The sequence below is a fragment of the Elgaria multicarinata genome, chromosome 1 (genome assembly GCF_023053635.1).
Source record: "Elgaria multicarinata webbii isolate HBS135686 ecotype San Diego chromosome 1, rElgMul1.1.pri, whole genome shotgun sequence".
In the NCBI taxonomy this organism is placed as follows: domain Eukaryota; kingdom Metazoa; phylum Chordata; class Lepidosauria; order Squamata; family Anguidae; genus Elgaria; species Elgaria multicarinata.
The window spans coordinates 9631740-9650875 of NC_086171.1; the positions used below are offsets into that span (position 1 = coordinate 9631740).

The following is a 19136-nucleotide window of genomic DNA, read 5'->3' on the forward strand; positions in this document are numbered from 1 at the left end:
TACATTTTACAGCAGCTTTTAATGTTCTTTAACATCCTGTTTATCCTAGCAACAGGCCCATGAGCCAGGCTAGACAAAGAGATTGTGATTTGCTCAAGCGCCTATTGTTGAACTCCGATCTTCCTCATGCTCAAACCCATCCCTGGCCCCAACTAAAGGCCTGTTTAGGAAATGATAGTGGTGTCCTCTGTTGGACCTTCTGATTCATTATCCACACATGCCTTGGTTAACAAATTTATTAACATGGTTCTATACAGCTCCCTGATGGGTCTCCTAGCACAGGTCTGCAGCAAGGTTTCTCCTAGACCAAGAGAAGAGAGGGGGGAAGAGTCTGGAGGGTATGTTGTACCTAAGAGTGTTGCATGAATACAACACAAGGACTAAGCAACAGCTTATAGCATAGTGGCACTGATTAATATTGGGGGGAAACAAGTTTCCAGTTATATATACTGCTAGCTCCATGTAAATGTGAAGGGGAGGGGATTCTCTTGATTTCATTGGCTTTGGATTACCAGTGCCATAAAATAGAAAGAAAGTGATATAAGGAATTTCATAGCCCAGATAGCTCTTCCAGTTTAAAAAGAAAGACACATTGGAGTGTGCTGCTTTCAATGGAGGTACATTTTTCAGGCAGTGAAGGTATGGATCTAGAATAAAAGTACTGTTCTTTTCCCTCTAGGGTCTTACTGGTTCTGAGGGACGTTCTGGCCCAGCTGGCCCAGCTGGCGCAAGAGGTGAACCTGGCATCATCGGATTCCCAGGACCAAAAGGTCTCAATGTAAGTGCAATTGAGCTTTGTGGTGTCGCCATAGAACAACATGGCAACTTAGGAGAGCTGCCCATGAGACTAACATCATGCCATCACATGTGATGTTTCTAGTATCCCAGCAATGAACACCAGAATAACATCACTACAGTCCCAGTGCAGTATTACAGTCCATGATGTGTCACTCGCAACTCTGCTTTGCTGGCATAAAACGATTTGGGATTTAGTGGTTCGTCCCATCAACGTGGTCATCTGTTAGCCCCTTTTGCTTTCATTCTTACTCAGGAGAATGGCTGCAATCCAGGAGACTCTTTGGCGCATGCACCAGCTGTTGCACACATGCACTTGAGAGATTCAGTTTCCTTTTCAGTACCGCAGCCCCAGTGCATCATTTAATTGCAAACTAAGTGTGGGATATCGTAAACACATAGTTGAGCAGTGCATAGGTGGGGAAGAGAGGTGATGAACCAAAAATGGCCAAGCTACCTGTTCACATGATACTACTCTTCTTGAACTGTGCCAATTCAGAATGCAAGTTAGGCAATATGTGACCAAGGGCATAGCTAGATGGGGCAATATCCCAGGGATCGCCCCGGGATCATCTCTGTATGTCCACATGACGCACAGGACATCCTGGGAGCAGGGAGGGATGATTCTTCCCTTTCCCCTGGATATCGCCCTACCCTTCCATCCCAGTTTTTCCCAAGGTCTTGGGATGATCCTGAGACTGCGGGAGGTGTGGCCCGCCGTCGTGGTTTTGTCCCAGCTCCTCGTGAGTAAACGCAAGGAGCCGGAAACTGGGCACAGGGCACGGAGCTCCTCAGGAGCTCTGTGCCCATCGGGGGTAGGGTGGGGGGAGCGGGAGGGGTTTTTTGTTTTACAAACTTACTTTTTGCACAGGAGCGCTCCTGCGCTCTTCCCCGATTGAAAAAAACAAAACAAAATGGCGGCCTCAACGTCCTCTTCCTCCTGGGAAAATCGCGAGATCACACCCCTCCCCTCCCCTCGTATAGCCATGCCCCAAATGCACCATCATAGAAAATCCCCTCCCTGTGGAAAGCTAGCATGTGAATGAGAAGTGCCCTCGTTTTATATGTGCAAAGGGCTTGTTTTATTACATGGGGAAGCATTCAGACATGATCTTCCATCAGTAGTTGTAAGTAGTACAGTCCCGAGAGGGTTGTAGACTATCATAGTCCTGAACATATAGACAGTTGGATCTAAGGCAATGATTGGATTGTTATATAATTTAGTTCCATCCATTTGTTCCCTGGGCATGATGGCTTAGGTTTAATGTTTGGCAGACCACTTTTTTTTTCTGAGTGTAAATAAATGTACCCAATGCCACTGAAACGGAGGAGGTGGGAAAAATAGTTGATTAATGCATCAGCAGGACTTTTTCAAATCATAGGACAAAAGCTTCAAGGCCATAATGGGAAAGGCCAGCCAGGGAGGTTGTTGAATCTACTTCTCTGAGGGTATTTGAGGCAAGGTGTTGCAAGCATCTCCCTGAGATAAGTTATGGCCTTGAAAGGGAACAAATCATCAAGCCTCTGTATTTCTGTGAATCTGTCTCATGGGTTTTGTAGGGAGTTGAGCAAGAATCCTTCACTGTAGGCCCCCTCTCACCATTCTCGCCATTATTCCTGCCAACTAATTGCTTGCTGGCGAAGAGAGCTTGTGAATAAGTGGGTGCTGGTGCTCATCCGCTTTGTCATCATTTGCTCATCTATTCTGGGACCAAGAATGTGTGAACAAAAAGATGGCAACCGTAAGTAGGAAGAGCAGGTGTTCATGATGGTGGGTCCCCTGCTGAGGCATGGACCTCAGCAGGTGCCCAACCATGCCAATCTCTGATGCCTGCACTGACCTCAAAAAGCATGAGATACATAAACTGAAAAGTAACTTGAGTTTAGCTATTCTCTGTCCTAAAACAGTGACTTATTTTCATGTCCTTTTAATTCTCCAACAGGGCGAACCTGGCAAACCTGGTGACAGAGGCAATGTTGGCGTTGCTGGCCCACGGGTAGGTGCAACTACTTGAGCACAGTGTCTTAGTTAGGGGAGCATGATTTGTACAGAGCATTGCCAAAATCTGAGAGAAGGATCTGCAAGTTACTTAGTGTGAAGAATTTATAAAATGTTAAGTAGTCAGGCACATATCTAGCTTCCATGCCAATAGCCACAGGCTAATCTCTTGCACAGACCACAACATGATAACCTTTTCCTAAGTATATTTATCAGTGCTTAATGTGAAAACAGATGCTCTCTCTGGGCCTCTCTTCAGGCTTCCCAGCTCTGGCTTATAAAAAGCAAACTATCCCATTGGCATTTTATTTATTCTCTGCTTTTTAATAAACAACACCAAGTCAAGATCTCTTTGTTGGAGCAACACTAGAAAAGGAATTCTTGTGCACAAGGGAGATGTGGGGCGGGGGGGGGGTAGGCGGTGCTGCTGTGCACATGCCAGAAATTAACTTTAGCGTAGTACAAATGTTCAAAGTCTGTGGATCACATCTGATGGAGAGTTCCTCATTCATTAAGTAGATATTAGTCAGTCAATGATTTTGAGGTAACTGGATTTTTTAGAAAGACAAAAATGGCGCATATTTTAGAGGAAGATTGTCCATACTTTATGTAACTAAAGCTCTGTTATTCTAGGGTGCTCCTGGTGCTGATGGAAACAATGGAGCTCAAGGACCAGCTGGTGTTGCTGTAAGTCTAAGATCAGCATTGTTGACTTTTGATGTAAACACAAGAGTTCCATCATTTGGAATGGCTAACCAATAATTGAGGGTCTTGATTTGCACATACCTTCTTTAGTGCAGCTCTAGAAGTGGGCAATTGCCTGTTTCATGGGCTGTGTTTAGACATCACAATAAACTGTGGTTTATTATGATGAGAGTCAGCTTCAGACTCCTGTGCTCTCCAATCCTCCTCCAGAATGGACATGAAGAGGAGAGTTGAAGCTTTTGCTTCCGATTTCAATTAATCACAGTTTAGCATTACATCCAAATCCTAAACTGTGGTTTGTTAGAACTAGCCAGCTTCATAACCCATGGTTTGAAGTTGGCTTCTTTCTAATAAACCATAGTTAAGAGTAACCCTAGTTTGTTGTGTTTGGGCAACATGACAAACTGCATTTAACAAAAAACAGAATGCCTCTCTGCAGCTTCATCAGAAGGGGAGTGGGAGTCTGCGAGCCCAAGCCTCACCTAGACTTACTCCCATCATGATAAACTGGTTTATCTTGATGTCCAAGCAAAGCCATTATCTACTATGGAATGTCCTGGAGTGTATGTGTGCCTGTGCCCACATGCACCTAAAGACATCAGATATTTATTTTTGGTTTTTTTTCTCTAGGGTAGTCCTGGTTCCAAGGGTGAAACTGGTCCAGCTGGTCCTCCTGGCTTCCAAGTAAGTGGCTAAAGTTATAGCAGATTTGGGGCTCTGCAGTTGGGAACTATGCAAGGAACAAACAATATTAAACATCTCAATGTATAGAAATGCAATAAATAAATAAATAATCATGACTGCAAAATATGCATAATAGTCTACTCCATAAATTCTGATATACTTATCCTTAATTAGCTTGCTGGCAAGGGAGATAATAGAGGAATTATTTAAGACATCTTACTGAACCTGAGGTGCTTAGTACCTTAGACTAGAGGAAACATCTGTCAGATCAGGATTAGTGAAGTCCTTTGAAGCCCCTTTCACATGTATCTGAACATGCATAGATTTGACAGCAGGAATTTGCTCACGTTTATCTAATTCTCCCACTTTGGGCTGAACACAACTAGTAGCATTTATATGCACGAAGTCCAAGCTACTTCAGTCCAATGCCACATGGTATTTACCAGGTAAACTCAGGAGGTAAGTATTACAGGCATAGATACCATGTTCAGATTTAGCTTGGGGGTAGAGTCACTGAGTGCATTCCCACTGCTTCACAGTGCATCGAGAATAATAATAATAATAATAATAATAATAATAATAATAATAATAATAATATATTTCTTACCCGCCTCTCCATTTTGATTGAGGTGGAGAACAACAATAAACGATAAAATACATAATACATAAATACATAAATACACGTATACTAGGCACAATACATTTAGGTACCTATGAAAGGAGTGCTAAATAATTTGAATTGATCGAGCTATTGCTCTCTTCAGAAACTGATAAGGCAGTTCTGAAAATCTTTTAGGGCAGCCTTCCCCAGCCTGGGAGCTGTAGATCAAAGCATTTGCAGGGACCCAGAGAAGGCTCCAGAACTGAGCTGTCTTGTCTAGTGCTTTGCTTTTGTTTAAGGAAGTCAACCTTAAAGACTATCCAATGAAGGTAGGCTAAAGGTAAAGCTAGGAGATAAGACATCAAAGTTGGAGACTTGGTTTCCTTCTCAAAGGGGAAGAATAAGTTGGTTTGGAGAACACACAGTGATGTAACAAAGGGCACTACAGTCCACACATGCCTTGAACCAAACCTATAAGACAGCCTTCCCCGACCTGATACCCTTCAGATGTGTTAGACTACAACTCCCAGCATGCCCAGCCATCATAACTGAGTGCAGATACTTTAGACTGCCATCCAGATTGTGAGATTTACTAATGCTTTGTTGCATATCCTGTAAACTCACCTCTTGTGATTTAAAGTGCATAAAAGAATGATGTATTCTTGTGTTTACTTCATCTGTCCATTTCTTTTCATTTAGGGCCTTCCAGGTCCCTCTGGTTCAGTTGGTGAAGCTGGCAAACCAGGTGATAGAGTAAGTGCTAAACACACTCATGTCTAACGTATTGTCATCTAAGCCACACGGTTGCCCAACATCGTAGCCACCACAACCACCCATTCAATTATCACAACAACATCCAGTTTCGCTTTCTTGGATTATGATGACTTTTTCTGCATTAGAAAAGAGTTAGTCCACCATCTGTCTTCCATGAGAGGAAGAGCTCTGCTGTGGAAGATCCCTCTACCCAATTTTGAGGGCTTCCTCCCCTCCCCAAACACCAGAGCTCATCCCATTTAATTGGGTCTCCTGGCACTGAGTGGGGGAATCCACTTCTGCCAGTGCAGTTGATCCAGCATACATCTGGATCCAACTGTTAGTGTGGTAATCCTAACAGCATGACAGTATTAACATCTGAAGATACACCATGTGTATTGGTGTGATACTAACACACCCATGCAGAAATGCAAAACCTGATTTTAATTCTCTCTTGAGGCTTGAGCCCTATGTTCTGTTGCATCTCTGTTTCCAATTCAAAATGTTTATCATCTTTTGTCTCACTATATGAAAATATCATCAGCCAATAGCCATAAGAATTCTTAAACAAGAGGGGGGGAATAGATTTTAACATTCAGCCTAACTAGTCTCTCTTTTTTATATATCTATAGGGTCTTCATGGTGAATTCGGTCTCCCTGGTCCTGCTGGCGTAAGAGTAAGTATTCAACTGAATATATTTTATTTCTGTTATAAAAGATCCTCATATCATTCCAGAAAAGAAATCATTTGTTTCAAATAATCAGACTTACCAAAATTCTATTAATCCTATACTGAACTGTATTACCATCCTCTAAAGGTTCTCACAGTAAAGGACAACATAATGATTCCGATATTACTGATGTTGCTACATCAGTTTAGCATTACTACTAATATGCTCAGTATCAAATATATGTAATATTTATATATGTTTATATTACATGCATAGCACATTATCTAAATAATGAGCTCCCCTAAAGATACTTACTTGGGCTTGAGTCCCACTGAAAGCAATAAGGCTTACATCTGAATCAAGGTCATTGATGCTGTAGAATTGCTAAGAGCTGTTGTACGTCTGATCTAATCAGGACTTACTACAGCATCCTGAATTCTTGATTGGTGCAGTTCTCCTGCAAAAGAACAGGACCTATCCTTAAACCTAAACTACATTCAGTAGCTAGGCATTTTATGTGAGCAAAGTAGTAAATAGTTAGGTAGTAACTATTAATAGTAAATGGTTATGATTACTATTTATTAGTAGTAGTAAATAGTTACATAGGAACAATGTAGTAACAAAGTAGTAAATAGTTACATTGCCATCACTTGCTGTCAGTATTGGCTTCAGTCTTAAATACTAAGCTTCCTCACCCTAAAAATTTAAGATTTCTGGTTTCAAATTAACAACACACCAATCTGTTTTATGCAGGGTGAGCGTGGCCCTCCAGGCGAAAGCGGTGCTGCCGGCCCTACAGGTTCTGTTGGGAACCGTGGTCCAGCTGGTCCACCAGGAACTGATGGTAACAAGGTAAGCCAGAAAGGTTGCTATTTTTCTGAAATCCTGGGGAGGGCAGTGTCATCTCCTTGATGTAAGTACTTAGCTGAATGCTGATGACATCAACCTCCATATGTGTGTTCCTGAAACGTCCAACCCTCAGCATGTCAATGGCATATTTTTGTGATCCTGCATTACAATCTACCATTATGCAGAACACGGGAGTGGGAGCTACCCAAACAATTCATCAGGCAGATGTTACAGGAGTCGGGTAACATAGGGTTGTTTTTTTTCACTAGTCCTTGCTGTTAGAAGTAGAGCTTTCAAAGGTTGCATCTATGCTACAGGGAGCCCACTGCTGACATGCTGAAGAGCTTTTGCATATACATTGGGTCTTCTCACTATGTTGTTACCTAAATGGCAGCTCTTTGTGTGAAATCAACGTTGGCTTGAGAAGCTCCTCTAAGTTTCAGGGGTGGCTTGTTGTGTAGTGATGGGAGGGGGCTGCTTTTTGATAAAGGAGACCTGGAAGCCTCACTATGCATCTGGAGCTGTCATGTGGCTCTCTAGATCAGGGCATGTGTGCTTTACTCTGATCCTGTCTCCTGGCCTAGATAGAACAAGCTATATCAGACTTCCACAATCTGGTGTCTTCTGGGCATGATATGGAAGTTGTAAACTAACGCATCTGCAGGGACTATATGCTCACTAAGGCCGGCCTTAGGGTGACACCAATTACTGGAGGATCAGTGATTATGTGGAGCCTGAAATAGAAAGTAATAGTGGACTTACTGTGGGGGAGGGGGTCTTCAGATGGTAATGTGTATTATTTCACTTTCTTTCAAATGTGGCAAGCATCTCCTGCTGGAATGGGGTGGAGGCTCCCTGCTCATTCTACTCTATGGGGCTCTGGACTTTTGCCCCCAAATCCTGCCCTGATATCACCCCTGGAAGTGCAACATTGTAGAAAGGATTTCTGTGATCTGCCCCATTTCCAAGCGATTCTGAATCAGACGCAGACTCCCTATAGAGTCCGGGTCAATCTGAAATGGATCCATTTTTGGTTTTCTCCCACCTCCCAATTCACAAACTTACCGAACTGAGGGATGGTGGTGCAGCAGTTCCCCAGGAAAAGTCTTATTAGTAGATCATCAGACTTGACGCCCAAGATGGAAAATATAGTTCCCTGTATGCTGCCAGGATTTTAAAGGATCCAGTCGAATATCAGATTAATTCTGAACACCCAACAGACATCCTCCAAATCAATCCATTTTAATCAAACCCATTCCAAATTGGACACGGAGTGGGGAAGATCTGCCCATTTCCAGTTAAGATACATTTGTCTATTTTACTTGGGTGCTTGATGAATGGATGGACGACACAGGATAAGAAACACTCTGTGTGTGACCCATGCAGTCGGCCCTTTACGTACCTATCCAGCAGTATTCAGAAATGCTGTACCTTTCAGAAAACTAGCAAAGAGATGATGGCAGGCAGTGCACTGTGACACATTGCTCATTTTTCTCTAGAGCCTTTCAAGGTTTAATCTTCCCTTTCCTCTTTCCCTGTTCTCCTAGGGTGAACCTGGCAATGTCGGCGCAGCTGGTAGTGCAGGCGCATCTGGCCCCAGCGGAATCCCCGGAGAGAGAGGTGTGGCTGGAGGTCCAGGAGGCAAAGGTGAAAAGGTAAGGCAACAGGGGGAAATCTGACTCCGATGGCTGTCACAAGACTTTTCCCACAGGAACACGAATTGCACGCAGAAGGCCCATTGGCCCATTTTCGATCCCCTTCATCTCTAAGAAGGACTGGTAAAGACAGCTGTCTTTATCGGCCCTAAAGAACTACTGCCAAGTTGTATAGGCAATACTGAGCTGGAAGGACCTATGGCCTGACTTGGTATAAGGCTGTTTCCTATGCTCCTATGGGTGGGGGAAAGGCAAATAGAAATGACCTGCAGATTTTTGGATCCCAACTCAAAGAAGCTTTTGCTAGCTATTTCTTAGCCACCAAATCCTAACCAGTCGCATTGAGGTGCATCCCTGTGATGCTCTGTAGCTTAAGTAGCAGATTATCAGAAGCAGTCTGCCAGGTTTAGAAACTATCTGGTCTGGTGAAGACAGACCCAAAGGTCGGTACTTGTGCTTCCCTTCCTGCTTGCAGTGTCATACATCAGGATAGGCATTTATAAGCTATTTTTCTCTGCAGGGGATGTAATCATGGCAGGCACTGATATTAAAATTGTCTTTAGTAAAATGAGTTTATGTATTCTGCAAGGATGGAGAAAAAATAGTTCCCTTCACCTATAGGAGGCCTGATCAACAGTATTTTTTTTTTTATCTCCGCTGTCCACCTTGAGCACAGACAATTGTAAACAGAAGGAAATCAAGTAGTGAGAAACATTACGAATGAAAAGAAGAAAATAATATCTCATCTACTCTAGATAGTCTAATCTACCGTTGTTGTGCACTGCAGTATAAAAAAGATGAGGGCAACAACATTTTAATATATCCAGGTAGCAAAAAAATGGTCCAGAAGAAAAGATAGGCTAGACAATAGACACACCTTTTAGTGTGTCCTAAACAATTTATATGCTTTGGTGATATTACTTTTTCAAAGTTCAGCAAGGATTGGACATTTTGTATTGCCCCATGAGAAAATATTGAATGCATACACTGAATCAAACAGCAGAAGGGGATGTAGAAAACAAGATGCCCTTACCTAGAGGAATGCAGAGCTTCCAGCTCTGGCACTCGGCCTTAGAGCACCCTTCTGTGAAAAATGCCTACCTGCTATGCCTTTGGTTTCAGTCATTTCATCCCTAATCCATATTTTCTCCAGTAAAGAGCCCATTCTAGAAACCATTCTATGTTACATATTCCAAATGAGGTTACTATATTTTGAATAAGTAGTCACTTAGCATAACCTTGCCAGTGAAATGTGAGAAATAAAACTATATAAAAGTGCCCATCCGGATGATAGATTGAGACAAGCAGTGGACTGTGTGGTGGCCATTGAATGGGTTCAATGGAGACAGATCTACATAACAAGCCATTTATGTGTGGTGACTCATCACATAGGACCTCTAAACATCTCTGGGTTGCTCAAGCATGGGAGGACTGGAGGTTACATGTGGGGTGCCCCCGCCCATGAATGCCTATATGGTGCAGCCTCCATTCAGTTATTTGTACACAACTCTCCATCTCTTGAACCAACCCTACAGTTTTAGATGAATGCAAAGGAAATTGTCTTGCTTTGCCACTTTGAGGATTATGATTCTTCTTATAGGTTATTTTTCCTTGCAAACTTTTCCCATTGTCATCTAAATACTTCCATCATTTTCAACAACATCAGCAACTTTTCTTGAAGCGGTTACACTAGTTCAGATCTCTCACTGCACTTCCATCAATCTTCTTTTTGACATCATCCCATCAAAGCTTTCATCCATGAGAGAGGGGTTTCTACGCAAACAAGATGCTATTTCTCTACTGGGGAATAAAGAAGCCATCACTAATATTACACCATGCACTTTATATTAAGATTTCAATCCTGCCCTAGTTGAAAGCAAGGCAAGCTCTTATTTATTGAGGGAATTTAATCACCTTTAACGAAGGAATTTAATAAGTGGATAACAAGCCATAAGCATGTTTTATTTGATCCTCTGTTTTACTCCCCGCCACCCCAGTTTAGATTGCACTGTCTCATTGCTTAGAAAACTTACCTAATTGCTGAGAAAGTTTAGGAACCCTTGTCCCATAAAGTATCTCCCGCCAGGTAGACGTTGGCCATCACAATTCATGCTGTTTTCTCCCTTATATTTCAGGGTCCATCAGGCTTCAGAGGAGATGCTGGAACAACAGGAAGAGATGGTTCACGAGTAAGCACACTTCTTCAGTTACTTTATTGTTTCCAGGAGTCAAGCAGACAGTCCCCTTTAGCAAACCGGGTGTGAAGGCAAAATAATTAGATTTATGTCACAATACACAACCCTTCTGTTCTGGAGCAGTCTCTTAACCTTCGGTGATATTAGCCGGAATTAAGCTAGCTGCAAAAATAAACGATAAGATTACATTGATTTCGCTTTCCTCCATCTAAATTAACTGCATTTTCAACACACTGAGACTGCATTTCTCCACCCAAACTGTAAAATTAAGCTTCCTTATAATGCCCAGTTATCAGAACAGTGGTTACATTGATTTTGGATTGAATTTTTAACTGAAAAGCTCAGACAATGCAAGACTTTTTTTTTAAAAAAAAAAAAACTTAGTCTGTACAGTGATCTATGATTTACTAATAATCTTCTTATATGATCTGATACTGGGAGGGGGGACCACACTCTGGATTCAAATGCATGATTCTGCTTGATTTTTAGGGCATCCCTGGTGCTGTTGGTGCTCCCGGACCTGCTGGAAGCAGTGGTGAAAGGGTGAGTACTGGTCTTTTCAAATACTTTCTAGGCATGTTCCTAGAAACATATATGTGCAGCTGGATTTTGCACATGTGCAGATAATTGGCACATGCATCTAGGCTCTTCCCATGTCATTACCATATAGAAAGAGCAGCCTCCAGCACACCGTAAAGTCCTTCCCACTTGAAACTGTGATTTAGGATTTAATACAAACATTGGGTTGGATCCCAATTTAGTCGTGCTTAGAGTACACCCAGATATTCTAAGGGTGCAAGCAGAGATTCAGATGATCTATTATTATTCCATATTCTTACTGTCGAAAGAGCTTTCCAGTAATTACCTTATTCAACTCTGTGAAGGTGACCGTTCATAGTCCCCTCCCACTGTTCCCCCAAGTCTAGCCTGCTCTGGGTCCACTAAGCTAGCCAGCTGCCTTCATGCTCAGTGGAGGATTTGTTTCCATGGCTTGCTGAAGGCAACTCAGAAAACTGAAAGCTTGGCACAGACATGAATCTGTTTTTACCTTGACTAGTCCAGACATCCTATCCACTAGGCCAAGGTGCCTCTACAGATTCTATCCTCAGCCATAAAGATTTCACCCAGAAATGAAACAGGGTTGAGGGAACATCCCCAGAAATAGGCAAATGAGAGAGTTGCTGGTGGGGGTGGAATGGGAGTGTCAGGCCTTTGCTAGACCACAGGTTAGCCCAGGATGAACACCGGGCTCACCCCTGTGTGTCCAGATGATGCACAGGGGATCCCAGGCTCAGGCAGGGGTCAACCCTCCCTGGTCCTGGGATAACGGGCACCACTTTTGGCCCGGTATTTCCCACGGTCTTGGGCTGAGCCTGAGACCGTGAGCGTGTAGCCCGTTCCACTGCTTTTCCCAGCTACCGCAATTACTTGCGAGTAGCTGGGAAAAGCAGCGGACGGGGCACAGCGCTCTGCAGGAGTACTGCGGCCATCAGGGCAGGGGGGAGGAGATCGGGGAGAACGATTTTTAAAAAAAATTACTTACCTAAGCGCATCCAGCCCTTTAATTGAAAAAAAATGGTGAACGCGACAGGGCTTTCCTTTAGCCTGTTGCATCTGACATGTGGATTGGAGGGACAGCCCGTGGTAGCTACACTGAGGGCTCACCCCTCCTCCCGCACGGATTACCAGGTAGGTCTAGCAAAGGCCTCAGTCTCATAGTACACAATACTGGAGTCACTGGGGATGGTTTTCTTGTCTGATTTTGTACAAGGGTTCTTAGTCTTAGAGATGTCCCTAGTAGTGTTTTAAGATCCTGAATAAACTGACAACAAAACAAGATGGAGAGATGAGCATATACTCATTTTACTTGTCTTTCTGTGCTACGAAATGGCTTGTTAGCATTCTTTGGGTTACATCTAGAACTGGGAGCCGTCTATATGCTCTGGAAGCCCCGAGGTGGCTCCACGGTGGCACTGCATTGATTATAGGACATAACAGTCATTGCAGAGCTGCCTCAGGGCTTTCCAGAGAAGCTCCACGTTCTAAAAGTCAGGGACTTGCCCCAACTTTTCAGGATGGAGTGAGGCAAACATAGCCTGTCAGCTGTCTGACCTCGCTCCATCCTTGACATGGAGACGTGGCCAGGCGGGTGGCGACCCCTGATTGATCACTAGCCACCAGGCCACCAGGTGGGCCCGGCCACCGGAAACCCCGCACATTTGCTGCAGTGTCAGGATCAGCCACCACCACCCTGACGCAGCAAAGGTGCGGGATTTTGCTTATTGCAATGGCAACCCACTGCCGTATAGGCAGCCCCCTGGTCTTGCTTAAATTAGACCCATTAAAACCAAGTGAGGCTTATATTTCTCCAGCAACACCCCACCACCACCCATGCCACACAACAGAACACATTTGAACCCAAAGGGATTTTCAAAGGACAATTTTAATATGAAAGGGGGAGAGGACAATCTACTGTTCAAAGAAAGGAGTAAAGAGTCCCATTGGGCATGGAGAAACCTTGGGCATACCTACAGTTGCTCTTTGGATCCTGGACATTTTATTCATGTATTCCTTGATTTAGAGTGTGAATAATCTATAGCAGTCAACATCGAAGCGTATTTTCATCCCATTCTTCAGCCAAAAAAGGTTTCAGAAGTGTCTTAGAGAGAATAATAATAATTTTAAAAAATAGTCCCTGGCCCTCCAGCTTACAGTCTAAAAGTCATGACCTGAAAGAAAGAAGTGATGGGGAGGGAGGAGGAAAAAATAAAACTTAGCCACCAGTGATTAAAGTTACAGAGTTCTTATAATGACCAGTAGAGATGGAAACAGTTCAGGGAAAGGCCTCTTAGCAGAACTGATGGAGTAGCCCTGCTTCCATTCTCTCCCTCTGCTGCAGCTAGATGACAACTGAGAAAAAGCCAAAGACATCTGGTCTTTTCGCAGACCCAATAGAACAGGATCTATAATGAGCTAGTCTGTATCCTAGTAACCCTGCTCCTTTGTGCCTTTTAGGGTGAAGCTGGCCCCTCTGGCTCAAGTGGTCCTGCTGGGCCTCGTGGAATCTCTGTAAGTAGTGAAACATTCCTTTTTCAAAATGTAACACGAACGGATTCTAGAAACATTTTCTGGGGAAAGGTGGCTTGCTTTCTTCACTGGTTGTGTTGTTTTCTCTCCTCCTCCCCGTCCCCCACTCTAGGGTGAACGTGGTGAGGCTGGCCCTGCTGGTCCTCCCGGATTCGCTGGCCCTCCTGTAAGTATGAAGAAGGAAGTTCACCTATCCATTTTGTAATGGTTTGGAGTTTCCATGTACTTTGAGTCACATCTTCTCTTGAATTTTTCAGGGTGCAGCTGGTCAGACCGGTGTTAAAGGTGAAAGAGGTCCAAGAGGACCTAAAGGTGACAGCGGCCCACATGGTGCCATTGGTGCCGTCGGTAACTCTGGCCCCGCTGTAAGTACTTTGAATCTTTATTGCTTTTTTTTATACCATCCAATAGCCGAAGTTCTCTGGGCGGCTCACAACCATTACAGACATAAAATACAACATGGTAAAATGCAATACAAAAGTTTAAAACTACAGTATAAAATAAAAATAAAAACCAAAATAAAACCTAGCAGCAGTACAAAGATGTAAAATACATTAACAGATTTAAAATACAAGAAACTGAAGGACTACAATGGCTGGGAAAATAAGATGGAAAGGGTATAATGTAGGTGCCAGGTGGGCCTCTCTGGAAAGCTCATTCCACAACCGGAGTGCCACAGTAGAAAAGGCACTCTTCTTAGTTGGCACCACTTCACTTCATTTGGTAGAAGCTCCCAGAAACAGATATTAATTTGTCCTTCACTTAAGAACAGAAGAAGAGCCCTGCTGGATCAGACCAAGGATCCATCTAGTCCAGACTCTGTTCACTTCTGACCAAATGAGGCTGTCTGTATAGATTTCATATAGCACAGCCATGTGTTTACATCGAACTGCTAAGCTGTGGAACAGCATGCTTGCCAAGCGTCCCGTCAACTCATGTGGATATACTGTATTCCTCAAATCTAGAACTAAGATTAAACTCATTTGTATCATGTCAAGGATCTTTCCCAAAGGACAACAGTTAAGAATTATACTACTGTATTTCTTTGATTCTAAGATGCACCTTTTTTCCCATATAAACATCTCTAAAAATGGGGTGCGTCTTAGAATCGCGGGTGCATTTATTATTTCTTAGAATTAAAGCTTTTTTTCTGTTGGTGGTACTTGATGGTGTCTTAGAATTGAAGAAATACGGTATGTGTAGTCTAACAGTTCAAGGAATTAAGAAAGATACTGTGAGTAATCTAAGAGTAGTTACTTAATACTGCTATGTATTCACATGTCACACATCCTTCCTGCAACGCCATGGCTGATAGTATGTGATCCAACATTTTTCATCGAAATATTATCTTACATAGAAGGGGAATTGTAGTGGGAATTGTAGTGGTTGGTAATGTAAAGACTTTTGAAAACAAAGTAAGGAACTCGGGCTGATGTCCCATCAGCGTTATAACTCCCGTCACAAAAGGATGGTGTTCATGCAGCCTTTAATGGGACCAACATTTTGTGTGGCCTCTTCTCCTATGCCCCTAAGCCAGTGAACGCAATCAGTTCTACAAACAAGTTGTTGGTGGTGCAAATGCTGTAGGGAGGTCATCTCTGCTGTTCCTTGAAGGAACATTGTTGCCTTTTTCCACAGGAGAGCCTACCTTAATAAGGGCTCTAGCAGGCCTTCATTAAAGTATGAAGCAGGGCTCTGATCCTGCTTCCAATAACGCTAGATCAACTGGAATCAACATTATTTGAAAGCTGGAACTCTGGAGTACTTTGCTTGTTTAAACTTTTCCACTCTTTCTTCTCCTATATAGGGTCCCGTTGGCGCTGTGGGTCCTGCTGGAGGCCGTGGTGATAGCGGTCCACCTGTAAGTCTAGAAGCTCCTTATGTTTACTTCCGCCCACCATCTCTGGAGTTATTCATCTTTGTGAATCCTAATCTTCTCCCTTGGTCTTCTTTGGTAGGGTGCCACCGGTTTCCCTGGTAATGCTGGAAGACCTGGACCTCCTGGACCTTCTGTAAGTAGCTATTAAGAATGGTCTATTTGTACCTTTTAACAGGTTAGAATTGTGGAAACATTTATCCAATTCTTATTCCTCTTTCCAAAGAACTACTCTAGATCACGGCGGGAGGGGGCTGCCTGGAACTTTATCAGCAGTTGTTGTTGTTGTTGTTGTTGTTATTTTCCCCAATGCTGGGACTCAAATCAGCTTTACAGTTGTTTAGTGAGAAGATCTGAAATGGCGAATAAGCTTTTTTCCCCACCATCAGAGTGACGCATCTGCCTCAGGCAACAGATGCTGGAGGGGGGCAGCAGTCCCCCTCCCACTGTTCCCCCAAGTCACCTAAACTCCCCTGCTCTTGGCCCACTAAGCTAGTCATCTGTCTTCAAGATCAGTGGAGAATGAGGTTCCACTGACACTATTCAAGTAAGATTGAGTTGTCATTAGGGTCAGATTTTGGAATTAATTTTTTAACTTATTGTTAAATTAGCACATTTTCTTACCAGCAGCTAAGATTTCTGTGAAATAGGTTTCTGTTGGTGCTGAAAACTGTGGGTTCAGAGTGGCTGTTCAGTGTGGTAGGGCTCAAACCTCACTGTACTCAGCCTTTGGGACAGGTTACTTGTCCTTTGCTATGCCTGACATGGTAGCCATTTTGTGGTTGTGCCCAAGATAGTTTCTCAAATGTCCCCATGGCCAAAATGTTTGTTTGCCCCTGGACTAGAGTAAGGGACTAATCACAGTGAGAAAAGACTATAGATTTTGGATTGAAGCAGTCAGCAGATCCTAGGTTCAGTTCCCAGCATATCTACCTATATTGATCCCAGGAAACAAGCCTGGTTTGTGGTGGTTGCTGATGACATAGTTCCTTATTCCTGCAATCCTGTGCATACATACCTAATAATAAGCTCCATTGAATTGAATAGAACTTATTTCCATTCGTGCATAGAGTTGGAGGGTGAGTCAATTGATTACAAGCAAGCTTTTTAGAACAGGCAAGCTTGTTAGAAGAAACCAACCCTACAAGGTTAAAAATTCTCCAACAACTATCTTTGTCAGTTCTTTGCTGTTTGGTTTAATGTTTTGTTCTCCATGAGGTGGTGAAGCAGTGATGTTACTATGTAATTACACAGATATTTTATTTCTAGGGTATCTCTGGTCCCCCTGGCCCCCCTGGCCCAGCTGGCAAAGAAGGTATTAGAGGACCACGTGGTGACACTGGACCAGTTGGCCGTGCTGGTGAAACTGGTATTGTTGGACCACCTGGTTTCAGCGGAGAGAAAGGACCAACTGGAGAAAGTGGTGCTGCCGTAAGTTATTCAGAATCATTTCTCTTTCATAAAGGTCACTTGTTACATACTCTTCTTTTCGTATTTTACATAGACACAAATGTAGTTGCCTAGTAGAACAATCAGAAGCCCTTGATAAACTGCCGCTACTTGGCTTGCGTTCAGCTTCTGTTAAATATGTTCTTTACCAGTAATTTGCTCCTTGCGTACAGTTTAAGTTTGCAGCATAAATGATGCAGCCATGGACATGTTAGGGTTTTTTTCATCCCATGAGCCTAACAGCATCATAAGTCTGTTTCTTGCTAGTTTAATGCCCACAAACCTAATTTGAAAACTTGCCCCACTATGGCCAGATCCTTACACAGAGGCTAAAGAAGGAAACCACAAAACACTCAAAGGATGCAATCTGCATTCCCCTTTCAGTGGATGACAAATATCCCAGTGATGTTAATGATGGTGGATGACACCCCAAATCTCTTGTGAACAAGCTAAAAAGGACGTTTTAAATCAGGACATCAACAATATCTGGCTGTTGTAAACAGTGCATTGCACCTGTTCTACAGGGGTAATAATTCCTGCTGTTGGGTCCAGTTAATAAACAAGCTATTCAGATAAGGGCTACACCTGTCTTTCTGCATTTGGTACACCAGACCTGCACAAGCTGTGGCCCTCTCAGGGGAATGGAGTCCACCAGGCTGCTTTTATCCCTTATCAGAAGCTGGTGCAATATTATGTGAATTATTTTTTTCGGGGGGGGATCTATAATTTTCATTTAAAAGAGTGAAAGTATCTTTGTGATTGAAGTCCTTAAGCCTGTTCCAGCATGAGCATGCATTCACAATCTCAAACGTAACTAAAATTATCAGAAACGGAAATCAGATCTTAAGGCAATGTTCAGAACAACGGATTTGTTTTGAAGCTAATTAGATAGTCAATTTGGTTACATCAGACGAGATCTGGGCCATTCTGAGATCAAAGTAAGGTGCCGAAAGGGACAGGAAGCATGGGTTTGAATTTATGATAACACAAGTTTGCTAGTCTGTAAAAAGGATCTGAAAATTGCATTTGCTCTCTCTCCTTCATGTAGGGTGCTCCTGGTTCCCCAGGTCCTCAAGGTCTCCTTGGAGCTCCTGGTATCCTTGGTCTTCCTGGCTCTAGGGGAGAGCGTGGTCTCCCAGGCATTGCTGGATCCCTTGTGAGTACAATGTTGGCCAGATCTTCTTCTAGGTCACAAATATGTTTGTCTGGAAATAGGATGGCCCATGCTAAGACCCATGTTGTTGAAAACCACCCTGGTTTCAGAAGATGTGACTCTGCTGCTTTACATATAATAATAGTGCATCGCCTGAAGGAAGGATTTGTGAAGTAATTGAACATCCCCTTTCACAAGCCAAAGACTTATTTGTGTATACAGTGATGAAATTGATTCCTTGGGGGGGAAGGTGTGTTTTAAGCACCTTCCCATTTAAAAGTATGGCCCAAAACATTAATACATTTATTATATTTATACCCCAGCTATTTTTCATGAAGGAACTCAAGCCAGCAAACATGGGGCTCATAGGCAGTCTACCCTCCAGGCAGTGACCAGTCTACCCTTTTGGAGATGTGTTCTTGACTTATAGCTTGGTCTTATGAACAACTGCATTGTGGCTATATTTTATGGGATGTGGCATTAGGATCCAATACTGGCGTGAGAGCTCAGCTAGTCCCTTCATGCTGGTTGTAGTCCCCTACCTTTGCCACAGACAAAGAAGACTGTACCATTCTGGCAGGGAATTTGCTCAACGTTCTCTGAAGGAAGGTCAGGGATTGGCTGTTGCTTGGCAAGTGAAATGGGCCCTTCTGATCCTGCCCTG

At 43.2% G+C, this 19136-nt stretch overlaps 1 protein-coding gene across 2 annotated transcripts in view; it reads left to right on the plus strand.

Annotated features, from left to right (window-relative positions):
- COL1A2 (collagen type I alpha 2 chain) overlaps positions 1-19136 on the plus strand; it is a 59212-nt gene that overhangs the window by 26329 nt on the left and 13747 nt on the right. For both annotated transcript variants that reach the window (XM_063123060.1, XM_063123068.1), the window contains 17 exons: positions 680-778; positions 2739-2792; positions 3428-3481; positions 4130-4183; positions 5484-5537; positions 6170-6214; positions 6962-7060; positions 8605-8712; positions 10848-10901; positions 11397-11450; positions 13923-13976; positions 14107-14160; positions 14252-14359; positions 15802-15855; positions 15953-16006; positions 17140-17301; positions 18368-18475. In XM_063123060.1, coding sequence (XP_062979130.1) covers positions 680-778; positions 2739-2792; positions 3428-3481; positions 4130-4183; positions 5484-5537; positions 6170-6214; positions 6962-7060; positions 8605-8712; positions 10848-10901; positions 11397-11450; positions 13923-13976; positions 14107-14160; positions 14252-14359; positions 15802-15855; positions 15953-16006; positions 17140-17301; positions 18368-18475 — 1269 coding nt within the window. The remainder of the gene's footprint in view (positions 1-679; positions 779-2738; positions 2793-3427; positions 3482-4129; positions 4184-5483; positions 5538-6169; positions 6215-6961; positions 7061-8604; positions 8713-10847; positions 10902-11396; positions 11451-13922; positions 13977-14106; positions 14161-14251; positions 14360-15801; positions 15856-15952; positions 16007-17139; positions 17302-18367; positions 18476-19136) is intronic.